General features: G+C 38.8%; 1 protein-coding gene across 5 annotated transcripts in view; it reads right to left on the bottom strand.

The window, feature by feature from the left end:
- The window catches only part of LOC128017026 (DENN domain-containing protein 2B-like), a 47,295-nt gene that overhangs the window by 13,427 nt on the left and 16,947 nt on the right, over nt 1–16,921 (bottom strand). For all 5 annotated transcript variants that reach the window (XM_052602078.1, XM_052602080.1, XM_052602079.1 and 2 more), the window contains exons 3-11: nt 13,496–14,743; nt 9,321–9,457; nt 4,508–4,647; nt 4,058–4,273; nt 2,635–2,728; nt 2,471–2,515; nt 2,086–2,270; nt 1,203–1,312; nt 226–295 (exon numbers count right to left, since the gene is read on the bottom strand). In XM_052602078.1, coding sequence (XP_052458038.1) covers nt 226–295; nt 1,203–1,312; nt 2,086–2,270; nt 2,471–2,515; nt 2,635–2,728; nt 4,058–4,273; nt 4,508–4,647; nt 9,321–9,457; nt 13,496–14,743 — 2,245 coding nt within the window. The remainder of the gene's footprint in view (nt 1–225; nt 296–1,202; nt 1,313–2,085; nt 2,271–2,470; nt 2,516–2,634; nt 2,729–4,057; nt 4,274–4,507; nt 4,648–9,320; nt 9,458–13,495; nt 14,744–16,921) is intronic.

The raw sequence follows: 16,921 nt of genomic DNA, 5'->3' as shown, positions 1-16,921 counted from the left end.
GGAACTCTCATTAAAGCAGACGAGACACATTAATGAGAATCTGTTACTCTCGGAGCACAAAAAAGAGAGTAAACCAAACACTTACTCAAGTGACTGACCTAAACCTCTATCCATTTGCTTGCACTTTAATTACAATGTGTGATGCAATGTACAATACACTTATGGTTGTACTAACAAAAACAAAGGGAGCAAGAAAAGCATCAGTAATGTGAGAAAGAGACTCACCAGAAGCCTTCTACAATACCCAAAGCGTCTACTGCCATCTTCTCCGGTGAGCATGAAAGAGAAGGTCTCGCTGCAGTAAAACAAAGACAGCCATCATTAGTCCCCAAACCCCATGTAGATCAGGTGATGAGCAGAAACCCTGTTTAAAACCACTTGAGAGGAAATGCTCTTGAGACCGATTACTTTGCTTTTAAGGCGTATCACTCACTGTGGTAAGAAGACTCTATCAGGCAGCTGGAATATTTAGTCGTGAATACTTGAGGAGGTTTAAATTGAAATGGTCATTTTTTAGTTCAGTTGATGAACTGATTGTGTGATAGTATTTTTCCTCTGACCCAAACTACTGGTTGTAATTGTCTTGATGGAATTACAATTTCAACAAACTCTGTCACTGCTCTTGAAGGTAGCCTTTTTTCCAGCTAAATGTGACTAATGCCACATGTGCTATTTTTGTACTTTAAATGTGCTGGTAATGCAGATATTTCGGAACCATCATTGCATTACATTATTTTTTTTTAATCAATATCAGTTAATATTGGATATATCAGATGATATTGGATATTTAGTGGACACTCATTTCTGCCTATTTTTAGATGACCTGTCATCATACAGTGCTATTTTAAAAGGCGGCAGATTGAAGCAAAGACGTAAAGCTTTAAAAGCACTGCTCTTCCAAAGCCCTATTATAGAGGTGCCTTTTCCTCTTTTCCATCACTATTATAGGTATGTTTTTATCTTGACAGTTTAATTTTAATATCAAGAGCATAATTATAGCATACTGCATACATTATACTGCACTTTATGATGCTGTGATGACCAACTTGACTGAGTAGATTTTTTTTTTTAGTGTGTTTTACTTTCATTTTAGACACAACTGTAAAGATTTTAAATATTGGCCGTAACGTTAAAATAATTATTGGCTTATCAGTAAAAGCCATAATTTGTAACTCCGTGCATCCACAGAAAAACAGTAATACCTGGTGTATTCAGACACAGGGCTCCAGTCTTTGGCATCTGGAAAGCAGAATTGTGGGATAGCCTTGAGTCTCTGTTCAGCTTCCCTCATCTGCTTGGTGAGTCTCTCTAACTGTGAGGTTCAGATGAAAAGACCTGGTAAGGAATCTATCTAATATATTTGCACAGCCTCATTATAGTGTCCTTTCACACCTTCATCACTGTCAAGTATGTACAGAATATTTTCCCACCAAACGATCTTTTTTTTTTTAAGAAAAAAATTATTTTATGCTTACTAAGGCTGCAATTATTTAAATATTTGTTTTATTTACAAAAAAAAGCTTTATATTTCAATATATTTTAAAATCAAATTTATTTCTGTGACCTTTTTTTCCAGCAGCCATTCCTCCAGCCTTGTCACATGATCCTTCAGAAATCATTCTAATATGCTGATTTGGTGCTCAAGAAACATTTATTATTACCAATGTTGAAAACAGAGCTGCTTAATATTCTACTGAAAACCGTTATACATATATTTTTTTCTGGATTCTTTGATAAAAGTAGTAAAGGATAAAAGTATTAATCTTTTTCTTATTGACCCCAAACTTCTGAACAGAAGTAAACAAATCTGTTATCAAATATCCAAACAACTGCATTCTACCATCTGAATAAAATAAAAAACCCACTCAATATGTATGACATTCAGAAAGCAGGATTATTCATATCATATTTATATTATTCATCATATATCAAGACTTAATCGGGAAACTGTTTGATAGCAACTCTGTAAGAACTGACCCTAAAAAGACAGATAAAGGGTTACTAAACATCAATGTATTTCCCACTGAGTAGCATCTTAACTATAAAACATAAACAGTATCTCTCCTTTTTACAGAGAATATTCACCTTAGGAAACTGGTAAGTAACTTCTGGAGTATAAGAGTTTTTGGTGGGCTTTTTCTTCAGTGAGACCACCACGAAGTACTCAAAGAGCTCCCTTTCCTGCCACTCAATCAGCTGCAGCTCCAGAGTCCTGTAACTGGGTGCACGTCGCAGCATAGACTGCAGCTTCAGTAACCTCTGAGTGTGGGCTGCGTTTTAAAAAAAGAATACAAATAAAAATCTACACAATATTACAGGCAACATATACTGTAGAAACAAACTAATAAAAATACAAATGTAAGCTAATTCTAAATATTACTAAATACAGTAATATTACATTCAAATTATTAATAAAAACAATAGGAGGTTATACATAACACTGCGTCTGCATAACACTGCGATCCCTCACCTTTAAATCTGTCATCAGAGTCACTTTCACTCTCGCTGTTGTCATCTACAAACAAGAGAACAGGGGTTGTTTAATGTCAAAAGGTCAACTGACAAAATTTTTTGGTCTGAGCGTGAACAACTGGGGTACATTCTGAGAGATTACATCAAGGTTAAACTCTATACCTCTAGACGCAGTTTCTATGTTTGAAAGCGAAAGATTCTTTAGCCTCTTCTTTCCTCTTTTTGTACAGTAGATAGAGTTTATTCTTTGCACCACCTGATAGGGAAAAAGATGTGTTACGACCAATTGAAAATTACTTTCAAACTGCCCCTTATGTACACATTCAGCCAGGAATGTTATTAAGTTTTGCAAATCATATTTTAAGGGACTGCTGTAGTCCATATGGGAAAGTTAATGATTTTATCTATCAGTGAGTTCCTAAAAGCCACTGGGACCGCTCTATAGTAACTTGTAAAGGGTCTGGAAATGGAAAAGCAGTGAAACTAAATCTTTCAGCCCTACAAGGCTCCTTTTTCCATCCTTGAGAGCGGTTATGTAAACTTGAGCGATAGATTCCATGTTTTTCTCTTTAAAACCTGAAGCATCTGAACATAGGCATTAAAATTGTGTGTGGTTGAAGGTGTTTTCCCATCAAAAACATTCTGGAGCAGAGGAAAAAGTAGCAGGAAGGCAGAATGGTGTGCTACACCTACTTCTGAAGAGTCAACTGTTAACTTTTAATGTTGGTAATGTTGTGTCGTATTACAACAGTGCAGTGCCCACTGATTTAAAAGCAATTATCATGGATCACAATGAGCCAGTGTGAAAGATTTTATTGGATCTGTGACTTTGGTCTTAAACTGAGCATAATGAAGCTGATGCTGTCTGCGTCATTAATGTTAATCAAACAACAAAAGACAAAGAGAAAATCCTTCACTGTTCATCACTGAATAACTTTTGTAGCTTTAACGAGGATTAATTTATATTTAAATGTATACAGTGAAGACAATGTTGAACAATTGAATTATTCCATTTCTGTACCTGAACCCATACAAACCAGAAAAACAAAGCATTGTTTCATTTGTATAATTGTTTTATTGTACTTATTTGTACTATTGCTTGCAATTTGTTTATTTGTTCTTCATTTATCACTGACTCTTCAATTTAATAATGTTTGAACTTTGTATTTGTTAGGTTAGTAGTCTTTTCTGTAATATTTCCTAAGAATGTTTTTGTTATAAGCTTATTTATTAGATTACAAAATAACACTGGTTGAAAACAATAATAATTTTAGACAATAACTATTTTGTGGCGGTAACAGTGGAAATGTCGGCAGTACAAGTAAAAATATGAACCGCTGGCCTGACTGGCCAGTAAAAAAAATTCTTAGTGTCAAGCACTGTTATATGTCACGTAACCATTACACCGTTACCATAACCCTCATAACTATTCACTAAAAATCTCTGACTTAATTCAAGAAAATATTTTCGATCAAAATAGTTCTCTTAACAAAAGGTTTAGGAATCCCAGATTTACAAGAAAAGTTAGGCAGACATGTTCAACCACCACAGGGTCACTTCACTTCATTCTAGCCTTATAGATTACCTTGGGGACTCGTTTCTGCCTGTGGGACGCCAATGTCCCGGTGGAAGGGTTCAGGCTGTCATCTAGTAGGCCACAGGAGGAGGAAGGCACGCCCAGCTGGGGTAGAAGCAGCAGGTCATCATGGCTGTGCCTCTTAGACAGGCGGGATGTGCGCTGGCTCTTCCTGTCAGCAGGACCTGGCAGCCGCAGAGACTGACTACTCGATTTAGAGGGCAGCTGGTGAGAGGGAAGTTGATAAGAAATCAATCTTTTAGCATCATGAAAAGGTGCAGACATGTATAATAAATCAAAATTTGAAAGTGCATAAAAATACACCACAATACGTTGTACACTTTACTAAATGTACAAAACATATGGTGGATTGATTCATGTATATAAAGCATTGATTTAAATAAAAATAATTGAAAAGCAGGTGCTATCATCTCTATCTGACACAGCAAAGGAGACTACCTGGGGAGGTGTAATGGACTTCCTGTCCTGGGAGGTCCACATCCTGTTGAGTGAGTCCCGGGACCTTTCGGGTAACAGACGGGAATTTCTGGCCAGACATCTCCTCACTGGATCTACATCCTCATATGGATTCTCTTTCTCTGTTTGCAGAAGAGAAGAGAACAACTCAGACTAAAACTAAACACCCGCTGCCCAGGAGCCGACTTAAAAGGTAGCAAGGTAACATGTCTTCTTAAGGAGTGAGTGGGAGAGAGAAAAACTGATAGGGAAAAGGTGGGCAGAGTTCATGGAAACCAGTGGAAGATGATAATGAAAGAAAAAGGAGCCGGAGGCACATAGCGGGGCAGCTATTGAGTGCTGGGAAAGGATTATTCATGGAGGTTTACTGCTGGCGTGCTTGAAACTCAAGTGCATCGTCTCCAAAAACCGTTTCTGTTGGACATAAGCCTTTGGACAGCACACTGTCTCCAGAAATAAGGGCCAGTGATGAGTCAAAATAAGAGAATGTAGACAGTGCAGAACTTTAGTCTGACTCTGCACAAGACTCCACCAAAAAATTACAAATAAATAAAACATTATAAACGGTTTGAAGACGGCCTCTTTGTTAAAACATGTTTTAGATGAATCTTATTTTTGCAAACATGTTTTCTCATGTAAAAGGGTGGATCACTTGTTCACCAAACACTTGAGGATATAAATTAAGTTGTGCTTTCCCCTTTAAGAAACTTTGGCAGACTGATAGTCTGCATAAAGCGAGAACAAGATGACCTGAATAGGGCCTGCAAAAGTTTTTAACTCTAATGTGGACGCATGTATGAAGCATCAACAAATGCTGGTCTCCTATGACTTCTTCTGGTAATGCTAATATTTAAGATATGTATACAAACAAACACAAGTAATATATACACATATAAATATAATATATATTTTTATATATTTTTTTCCAACAGAAAACAGCTATGATGCTTAATATTTTTCACATTTACTTTAATTGTCTTGTGGAATGAAATATAAATTTCTTTTAAAAAAATCTTACCGACCCCATTCAAATTGATGATGGATCATATATATATATATATATATATATATATATATATATATATATATATATATATATATATATATATATATATATATATATATATATATAACTGTGCTCATATAACATCTACTGTAGCTATTGCACCACTTTGTCTCAGGTCAACATAATCAAATAATCCTCTAATTAAAATCATTCTTTCCAAGTCACCAATTCCTGGCTGTCAAGGCAATGTAATGAAACCAACCAGTTGAATGCTGCCAGTTTCAATATGATGTAATAACAGTTGTGCACAACCCACACAAAAACAGTGTCCTACTTTTCTGTTGTTTTATTACTGTAAGAGACTGGCATATCACACATCTTTCTGCCCTGTTTCCCTCCACTAGATACACAACAGGCGTTATCTTACAGAAACATCCTAACCTAAAATACCGAATGCTGTTTTCAGAAAGAAAATTGAATCTTGGCAGATTATAACCTGTGACTTAAAATAGGACATTTGTGTAATACGGCTCCAGGTGCACTACAAAAGAAAGCAATCATATCTGCTCAATTCATGTTGCATCTTGTAGATGAAATATTAGCCCTTGTTCACCCATTTTATTACAATTTAACACTTCAGCACATTACAAGGGTATCAAAAGTGCCACTAAGTAAACCTGGCAATAATAATCAGTGTAACTTCTCGTGAAAAGCTTAAAAGAAGGCAAAAGGCTACCATACAACGTAGTAATCATCTACACAACAGCCTGACCTCACGGGATGTACTGCTGAGATTTGCCCTAGTGCCATTAAGCCTGAGAGGCACAATGACAGGCCAGCAATTGCACATAGTGCTCTGTAAGGCTCCCAAATGAAGCAATGTAATGACAGCATGCTGGAGAAATGATATGCCTCCCTGACCACTCATGTACAGGAAGGTACTAATCAACTTCTCTGCTTACAGGAGCTCCACAAAACAAACAGACAAAAGGAGAGAGAGAGTGTGGGCACCCCTAACCAAAACACATACTGTCCTTCCTTTTACACGAAAGGATTTCAAAGGAAAGGATGTTTCAGAGCTAGATGTGTAAGTGAGCAGTACACTACCAATAAAAAGCAACACAGCAGACAAAATAATTTTATGTCCAGATTGTGGTCTTCCCAGGAGCACCGTGGGGTCATGTGAGATGAGGAATGGCCTTGTGACATGTAAACAAGCAGAAGATATCCCTTCATGTTACATTTATCTCATGGTAAATGTAACATGACCCAGCTATCTGGAGATAATTGGCCAATCCTTTATCACTATACTAATGTGCATTGCATATGGGGGGCACCTCACCACTGCCACCAGACCAGAAAAGCTTTGTGCCTAAAAGCAACATGATGCCCAAATGTTTAACCTGAGAGGATGTTGAATCCTTATATATGTGTACCATAAATAATGTTTACGTTTTTAACAGTTGGTGACATTTTGGGGCTGAAACCCTGTTGACAGCCTGAGGAAGCAGACCATCTGATATGCAAACCACAGCCCGATGCTTCTGGAGACCACCCTTATATGCCTCTGTCAGAATGTTACACCAATCCCCAGCTCAGCGGTTGGAGCAAAGAGGCACACAGAGGCCATATATTTCTCTGGAACTAATCAGCATTCGCAAAAATGTGCAACCGCAATACTTGATCCCACACTTGAGGTGTTCGCTAGAAGAATGGAACCTTTGTCAGTGGAAAAAAGTCACCCACTTCCCAACTGCTAGAGACTCATACACCGCCTGGACCAAGTGGCCATCATCATTTCAAGAACAATACGTAGCAAAGGCTTTATTTTTGGCTGTAGAACTGATATAATGGCATATAAACTTCAAGTCTACCAAACCACAAACTCCTGCTTGTTTGCCAACTAGGCCCTTATTCAGTCAGACCACTTAACAGCACCTGATGCCCAAGCCTCATCAGCACTGACAAAACAGAGATTTACAGTCTGGCCACAGGGCAAGACGCTAGAACACTGTAACGCTGTCAAGCCCCACAGGGTCTGAGTGTTAGTGTGCACAGACTATTTCCTGCCACGAAGGAATTTAGCACCTAAAATCAGCCAGCACCACATGCCAGTGCTTCATCACCTTCAGTAGACAAAAAAGAGGATTTAACCAGGGCTTGTGTGAAGAGTGCACAATCGACAAACAATAAAAATGAAACATTTTAAATAGATAAAATATAAATAGATGCATATAATGTTATAAATTAAATACTTTAAATAATAAAATATAAAAAGAAAAAAATATCTGTAAATGTCATGTAGTTAAAATTATATACATTTATTTGAAATCAATAAATGTACAAACATATAAAATATATTTTATTAAAAATGTAATTCAACAGTGAGTATAGAAAAGTATCACCCCCCTTTAAAATAATAACATTTTATTGCTTTTCAACCTGAAGTCGGACACAGTTTTTGTTTTATCCAACTGTTTTTACTCAATATAACATACAAGTGAAAGATATAACACAAACATATCAGAAAAAAAAAATCTATATATATATAATTATATACACCAGAATCACTGAGTTGGAAAAAGGATGACCCACTTGTGTCAGTATTTTTTTTTAACCACCTTTTGCTTTAATTACAGCCTTTAGTTTGTAGGAATATGTCTCTAATAACTTTGCACATTTAGACATTGCAATGTATGTCCACTCCTCTTTGTAGAACTGCTCAGGTTCAGTGAAATTTGATGTGAGCATTTGTTGACTTCAGTCTTCAAGTCATTCCACAGATTTTCAGTGGGATTTATGTCTGGGCTCTGATTGGGCCATTCAAGGACATTTGCTTTTTCTCCTTCAACCACTGTGTGCTCAGTTTTGCTGTGTGTTTTGGCCCATTGTCATGTTGGAAAGACTTTCTTCCCATGAACAACTTTCTGGCAGAGGGCAGCAGATTTTCCTAAAGAATTAAAAAAAAAAAATTTCTCATCCATTTTTCCTTCTATCCTGAAGTGCTCCAGTCTCTGCTGCAGAGCAACACCTCATAACATGATATGACCACCTCCATGCTTTACTGCAGGAATGCTGTTATTTGGATGGTGAGTATTGGATTTCTTCAAGACATATTATGTGGTTTTGAGGCTTTGGTTGCGACTAGCTTAGCAAGTCCCATACATTGTTTGGTTCCAGTTGCAGAGCAGCAGGGCAACTAGGTGACTGTGAGGCGGCATAGTCACGGGACAAAACACAGCTCTTCCATTCAGATCAAAACATTGAACAGGTTCTTCCCACTCAGTGTCAGCACCTGACATCTTGGCAAATTTAAAAGTGCTGGCTAATGCTAAACATAAATTCAGGAAGATTGCTATTCACGTTGGCACTAATGATGTTTGACTTCGCCAGTCGAAGATCACTAAATATAACATTAAAGAGGTGTGTGAACTTGCAAGTACAATGTCAGACACTGTAATATGTTCTCGTCCTCTACCTGCTTACTGCGGTGATGAACTACATAGCAGAATGATGTCAAGCAATGGCTGGATAAAACAAAAACTGTGTCTGTCTTCATTTCAGGATGCAATGCAACAAAATGTGCTTATTTTAAAGGAGGGTGATTCTTTACTATACCAACTGTAAATATGATATTCTAATATTTTTGCACCATAACTGTTTTCCAAATAAATATCTCTAACAATAACAGGTTTATCCCCAAAGCATTTTAATATACATCAGCTACCGTTTAGTCTAAAATCAAAAGGATGCAAGCAGGATCTATCACCAACTGTTGTATGTTCTTACCAAATATGTCCTCATAGGCGTTCTCCTCGAGTGTGCTTTTGGAGCTGGGCCGACTGTGGCTCTCTGTGCCATTCTCTGTGAGTGAGGAAGGGTATGAGGAAGGCAGGCTGACAGCATCTTCTGACTCACACGACTCTCTAGAAACAAACAGAGATGAAGAAAAACCACAGCTTTAGACATGACTGCTGAACAAGTGAAGAGTATTTCTGTTGGTATGGCTCATCTTTCAGTTGGATGATCACAATCAGTTCAGACAACCTGAGAACATGAAAGCATCTTTCATTTATGAGGATCTTAAATGTGTTTAATTTCCTCAACAGTTCTTCTAATTAAAAACAATGAGCAATAAGAGTTGGGACAGTGTACAAGTTGTGAATAAAAACAGAATGCATTGATGTGGAAGTTTCAAATTTCAATATTTTATTCAGAATACAACATAGATGACATCAAATGTTTAAACTGAGAAAATGTATAATTTTAAGAGGAAAAATAAGCTGATTTTAAATTTCATGGCATCAACACATCTCAAAAAAGTTGAGACAAGGCCATGTTTACCACTGTGTGGCATCCCCTCTTCTTTTTATAACGGTCTCCAAATGTCTGGGGACTGAGGAGACAAGTTGCTCAAGTTTAGGAAAAAGAATGTCTTGTCTAATACAGGCTTCTAGTTGCTCAGCTGTCTTAGGTCTTCTTTGTCGTATCTTCCTCTTTATGATGCACCAAATGTTTTCTATAGGTGAAAGATCTGGACTGCAGGCTGGCTATTTCAGTACCCGGATCCTCCTCCTACGCAGCAGTGATGTTGTAATGGATGCAGTATGTGGTCTGGCATTGTCATGTTGGAAAAAGCAAGGTCTTCCCTGAAAGAGACGACGTCTGGATGGGAGCATATGTTGTTCTAGAACTTGGATATACCTTTCAGCATTGATGGTGCCTTTCCAGATGTGTAAGCTGCCCATGCCACACGCACTCATGCAACCCCATACCATCAGAGATGCAGACTTCTGAACTGAGCACTGATAACAACTTGGGTTGTCCTTGTCCTCTTTAGTCCGGATGACATGGCCTCCTAGTTTTCCAAAAAGAACCTCAAATTTTGATTCGTCTGACCACATAACTGTTTTCCACTTTGCCACATCCATTTTAAATGAGCCTTGGTCCAGAGAAAACGCCTGCACTTCTGGATCATGTTTAAATATGGCTTCTTTTTTGACCTATAGAGTTTTAGCCGGCAATTGCAAATGGCACGGTGGATTGTGTTCACCGACAATATTTTCTGGAAGTATTCCTGAACCCATGCTGTGATTTCCATTACAGTAGCATTCCTGTATGTGATGCAGTGCCGTCTAAGGGCCCGAAAATCATGGGCATCCAGTATGGTTTTCCGGCCTTGACTCTTAGGCACAGAGATTGTTCCAGATTCTCTGAATCTGATATTATGCACCGTAGATGAGGAGAACTTCAAACTATTTGCAATTTTTCTCTGAGAAACTCCTTTGTGATATTGCTCCACTATCTTTCACCGCAGCATTGGGGGAATTGGTGATCCTCTGTCCATCTTGACTTCTGAGAGACACTGCCACTCTGAGAGGCTCTTTTTATACCCAATCATGTCACCAATTGACCTAATAAGTGGCAAATTGGTCCTCCTGCTGTTCCTTATAGACGGTTTCAACGGCATCAACATAAACAAATGTTAATGCGCGTGAGCGCTTTTGTGGACCTAACTTAACTTCCGGTAGACTCCAAATAGAATCAATAACAACAGCCAAGTCCCTCTAGAGTAGATATTTTTTTGATAACAAACAAAATGTGTTTTCTGTGTGGATCAGGCGGACTTAATGAAAATGCTAATTCATTATTTGCCAACAGGAGATGTTTTAAAGCATAGACATAAAGCGCGAGAAATAGAGGTTTCCCCAGTAACAGCTGTAAACAAAGCAGAGCTGGTACGCTCACACGCTGCTTTATCAGGCATATAACATGCAAGTCTTCTTTCAGAAATACAGCGATATAAAAACACCCGTGCCTCGTTTTGATAATTAAACATAAATGTAAGGAATTATTATTATTAAACGTGCAGTACGTTACGTAACGTTACGTTACTCATGTTTATTTGACGAAGCCTTTTTGAAAATTGATCAGTTTTAAAATTGAGGCGAGTCTCCAAAAATAAATAAATGTATGGGAAACACATCCCGCAAGCACAACCACCTGAGCCCAACTTCAGTCTACTCATCACCTTGGCTTTAACTGCGTTGTAGATGGCACGCAGCCAGACCGATATACACAACACAGACTGGAAGTTAACTTAGGTCCAGGCGCGTGCGCCCGATGAAACCGTCTATATGTACATTTAACTTTTCCAGCCTCTTATTGCTACCTGTCCTTTTTTGGAATGTGGTCTCATGAAATCAAAAATGAGCCAATATTTGACATGACATTTCAAAATGTCTCACTTTCAACATTTGATATATGTTATCTATATTCTATTGTGAATAAAACATAAGTTTATGAGATTTGTAAAATATTCCATTCATTTTTTACTCACAATTTGTACAGTGTCCCAACTTTTTTGGAATCGGGGTTTGTACAAAAAACAAAATGTAAATGCATGAAAATATACACACAATAACATGGCTGAAAAGCTAACCAGAATGTTGAAAGCTCAAATTAACGACACAATCTGTTTGCTTGCCTATAGTCTTTAAACAGTGGACTTTGGCCAGCCACAAGAATGTCAAACATGGGCTCAAATGTAGAGCAGTAGAAATGCTCCAGCACATGAGGATCTCAATCATGAGAACCTGGCAGCTCCCAGTACCTAGTTACTGGGCTAAACAATCCATGTGCCAAAGATCATTCACAAGACCATGAGGAATATGAGCTATAAACAACAAGAGAGCCCTCAAAAAAGCCAAAAAGCAACACTATGAAGCAGTGTTATATCAACTTAAAAAGAAGAGATGAAGTATATGAGGTCTTTGAACCTTCAAAACATTTCATTTTCTGTATTCTTCCATCTCACCCTGTTAAATGAATGCTGATGGGTTTCTAAAAATATATTCAAAAGTGTTTTATGTTACTGTTGCTACAGTGAGTTCTAGTTGATGCTATTTTTGAAATACATTTGGAGAAATAAATATTATTAAGCATTGCCCGTTTCAGAAATGACAGTTTGAATCAGTGTCAAGATAAAATAAGGCGACAAGATTATGTGTGCCGTACACAGAACAAAACATTTGACAGCAAAAAAATTCACCTAATATGGTAAAATTACTAAACACTGAGATAATGAGAATCTCCATGTTGATCTTTTCTTGCTGTAAAATGCCTGACAGGAATTTCATTTTGCTTACTTGATTTGTAACATAGGAATCTGTAGAGGCCAATACACTGTGAGAGACTATGTAGTCAAAAACAAAAGTCAATAATTCAAAGTCTAGGACTATATCAACAAAACAAATGCTTGGCCTGTGGTCCTTATCCTTTTCAACATTTCTGAGTTTTAAACACTTCATTATCCAAAAAAAACAAATGATCTCTTCTTTGTGGGGCAAGTGAATAAGTGGAAGTACACAAATTCATTGCTTCTCAGTATTTTTTTTCCACAGCTGACATGTTTTTTTGTTTTTGTTTTTTTGTGCACCACAAATCTGTCTGGCTAGTCTTTAGTTTGAATTTATTTAAAGGGACCTAACTCAGTAAATGCAAACACAAATGTAAAATGATTAATAAAGAATATTTGAATATGCGTGACTTCATTTTAGATGTGAGAACAGCGATTTTCAGTTTTGAAAAACAACTTACATTTCAGTTTGTTCATCACAACAATTTAATATGGGTGAAGACATGGACTATAGAACACAAGTCATATGGACTACTTTTATTATACTTTTTTGTCCTTAAATCTTGATAGACTATGATAGCTGTATGCTTGGATTGTATGGAATAAAAAATCAATGTCAACAGTCTGATAAACTTTGTCCCTCCAGAGAGGAATGCCATACAAGTTTGGAACAACATGATGGTGAGTAAATCATGAGCCTTCACCATTACCCCTGTACTCATAAGTAAAGTACTAATCCCCAAGTGGTTTTGGTTAAATTAATTAGCCAAAAGCCACAAACCACTACTGACATTCAAAAAATATGGAAGATAATCATGTTTCTCACCTATCTTGAGTCTTCTTAGGCAAGCCTTCATCTCTCTTTGAATTTCTCATTATAGCAGGTGCTGGGGTGGAAGGAAGTGGAGGTGGAGATTCAGTGGTGGGAGGTAGTCCATTACCAGGCAACAAGCCTCTGTGGTTGCGGTTGGCATCATACTCAAATGTTCGTTTGGGTTTGGGCAAAGGGTTCACTGTGATTCCAGAAGAGACCTGTGCAGAAGGGAGTTCTGGGCTCTCTGACCTGGTAGAGCTGATGCTGAACCTCTGCTTGAGCTTAGAGAGTCTTTCAGACCCTGGAGAAGCTTCGGGTTCGGTGGCCACAGAACAGATGCTGCTCCGCTTGCTGCCACAAGTGCTGTCCAAGTCCTCTGTTCCACTTATAATGAAAGACTTCTGTCTGGACTTGTCAAGGCTGTAGCTATTACTAAGATACTGCGGAGGAGACGAAGAGGGACTTTCCTTCAAGGCCTGTTCAATTTTTTGAATGCGGCTGAGCACAGCTGAGGTGTCCTTGCGTGCCGAGAGCGTGCGGAGGAAAATCCCTGAGGACTCTGTCTTTGAAGGCCTCTTCTGAAACCTTACAGGAGCTTCTCGATCCGATACCTGCTCATCTTCCTCAATCTCAGGGTAGGAGCACTCGGAAAATGCTGTGCTCATCCTCCTCACACCCTTAAAGTCAAAGGTTTTCTCACTGCAGGGTGAGGACAGCAGGCTTGGGCAACCCTCGCTCCCACCTCCGGGCCTCTTCTCCAGGCAGAGGCTCATTCTAGGCAGAGCCGCCTTTCGACCCTCCCATTCCGAGATCTTTTTGCGTATGGTGACGGATGAGATGCAGGTCCCTGTATGACTGAGTGAAAGTGTGCGCTTGTGCTTGGTTGTAGGTCCTACCGAAAGAGTACTCCAGTAGAGGGGTCCAGGATTCAATCCATCCCCCACAGTGGCGGCCTGTTGAGGCTGGTTCTCCTTCTGGTCCTGGTTATTGCCACTTGGTGGGTTCTGGTTGTTGAGCCTCTTGTCCAGACAGCTAATGCTCTGAGATTTGATGAGCCTGCTTTGGCATTCAAAGTCAGTGGAGAGCGAAGCGCCACTCCTCAAGCTGGCTGTCTTACAGCTCCAGTTCTTTTGGGTCCAGAGTTTAGCGTCAGCTTTAGCGTACCTTCCCTGCTGACTGGCGTCTTCACTGCCACTGAGGTGAGAGGAACATGACTCTTTTCCAGTGGTAAGAATTCGAGGTGTGGACACAGATTGACACCTGAAACAAGCATAAATCAGCAGAAAGAGTAAGAAACCATCCAACAAATTGTGCTTGGTACAGAAGAGTGTTATTTTCTCACAAACAGTAACCATGAATAAGAGCACTAATAAATACTGTGATTTAATCAGAAAAAGTCAACAGGACATGTAACATAATGCTACAAGTAATGCAAAAGGAGAATATTTTAGATATTTTAGATATACTTTAGAGAATATTTTAAAGGAAATGTCAACAACAACAATCTGATGCAAATTTGTCAGTGTAAAATCCTCCACATCATGCCAACAAAAATAGAACAGTATAAATTAATATACGGATTCCCCCACACAATCACTTTGGAAATCATTTATATGGACCTCACAAACAAAAACTATTTATCCATTAGACTTAAGAGATATAAATGAACTCACCCTCACTAACCCTCAGCGTTTTTTCTTAGCCGTGTGTCCCCTTTAGCAACTGTTTCTCTTTGCCTACGTGTCAATCTCAACCTCCACATCATTTTCAGGCCCACTGTTCACTCAGCAAACAGACGCTGCTTACTGCTGAGCAATGAGATGAAAGATTCTGCTGACCTTGTTTAAGTAACCTTAGACACACAAACACTTTCTCATCCACCTCAAAATCGAATGCTGCTCATGAGCTTCCAGGAACTAGAACTCGACTTGCCCCACACCTCAGTGAAATTGAGGCAGGCAGATCTGATGACACAGCAGTGGTTAGAATAATAAGTGGAAGCTGGGGGGAGGCCAGATGATCTAGAGAGCAGGTTGGGACAGATCAACTAAAAACCTCAACATAACGCCCTTCCCGAGAAAGAGGGAAGAAAAAAATGCCACGCCACCTGCAGCCTCACAGGTCTTGCGTGGAAAGGAAAATACAGTCAGCCCCACACAATCACAAAATACATCATCACCAAATATTACAAATATTTCATCACATCTCTTGTCTGTACTAGACACTCGTTGCACAATCTGCTGTACCCAACTTTTAGAAATCATATTAATTTTACAAACCATACAAAATTTTGTGTTCTGAATTTTCCAAATGTTCACCCAACAAAGGCATTAATATGCTGCTACCGTCATCAAAACATGAGACTTCACTCACCAAAATCATGTACACAAAAGATCCAATTCAGGGAATTAAAGAAGAGTGTGCATTACGTCCTCTGAAGATAAAGGTGTTGGCCTCTTTGCATTAAATGGTGACAGGAAAATGTAATACTTGAATCTGACTAATATATACTGTGTTGAAAAAGACTCATGAGGTTGGGTCTTTACAATGGATCCCTGGCTTGAGAACAACAAGTGAAGGGATGGACAGATGCCAAATCTGTCAAAAGGAGATGGAGGATATTGTTTAGCAGGGAAACCTTTGCATCAAGGCTGGTATTTATAGCACAGTTAAACTTCTATCATCTTTGTTCAGATGTTTTCCATAGAATAACACTGTATGTCTAAAAATACCTCCACGACTGCCTGGGCCGCCACTCCAACAGAGCATAAACGATTGTTTCTATAACTGCAATATTAGGCTCATGTAAAATCCTTTGCACAAAAGAAAACATCAGTTTGAGAATTTTTTCAGTGAGTCCACCATGAGCTTGTGTCTGCGGTCTGAGGAGGTTCTCTGAGAGGCTAGACAGGCCCGGTAAAAACAAGGCCCGTTCTGGGGAAGCCAGCTGGTCTGGCCACACATGGACTGAGTGGGATGCCAGAGCTGGTTTGGCTCTTCCTGGGTCTCGAGGGCAATGTCAACCACAGGCCATTTCCTGCTAGAGAACCATGCCAGGATGGTGAAACTATGAGGTTCCAGGAACGCACATCAAAAGAAATCTGTCAATTCCAGAGCCGGTGGGTTCTCCCCCACAAAATGTGGATATTTCATCTTTGATTGAGTTATTTTTTCAGCTCTTTTCTTTGCTTTTAAAAGGGGCATATTCTCAGTGCAAGGCCTACCTACCGCCACCCTCATCTGACATAAATCTGCTTCTTCAGCATCCATATTTGCTTGTGATTTACAGCTGAAGTCGAAATATCCATGTCTAGGAAGATAGGCTAACAGAAACTAAGCCATCACCGACCAACACACACCTCTTCACATAAATCACAATCTACTTTAGTAAATATCTCTGACATCAGAGAATGTTCATAGGTGATTATAAAAGTAACT

The sequence above is a fragment of the Carassius gibelio genome, chromosome A7, assembly GCF_023724105.1.
Source record: "Carassius gibelio isolate Cgi1373 ecotype wild population from Czech Republic chromosome A7, carGib1.2-hapl.c, whole genome shotgun sequence".
Lineage (NCBI taxonomy): Eukaryota > Metazoa > Chordata > Actinopteri > Cypriniformes > Cyprinidae > Carassius > Carassius gibelio.
Note: the sequence above shows the minus strand (reverse complement) of the source record. Positions and strands in the feature narration are given on the sequence as shown.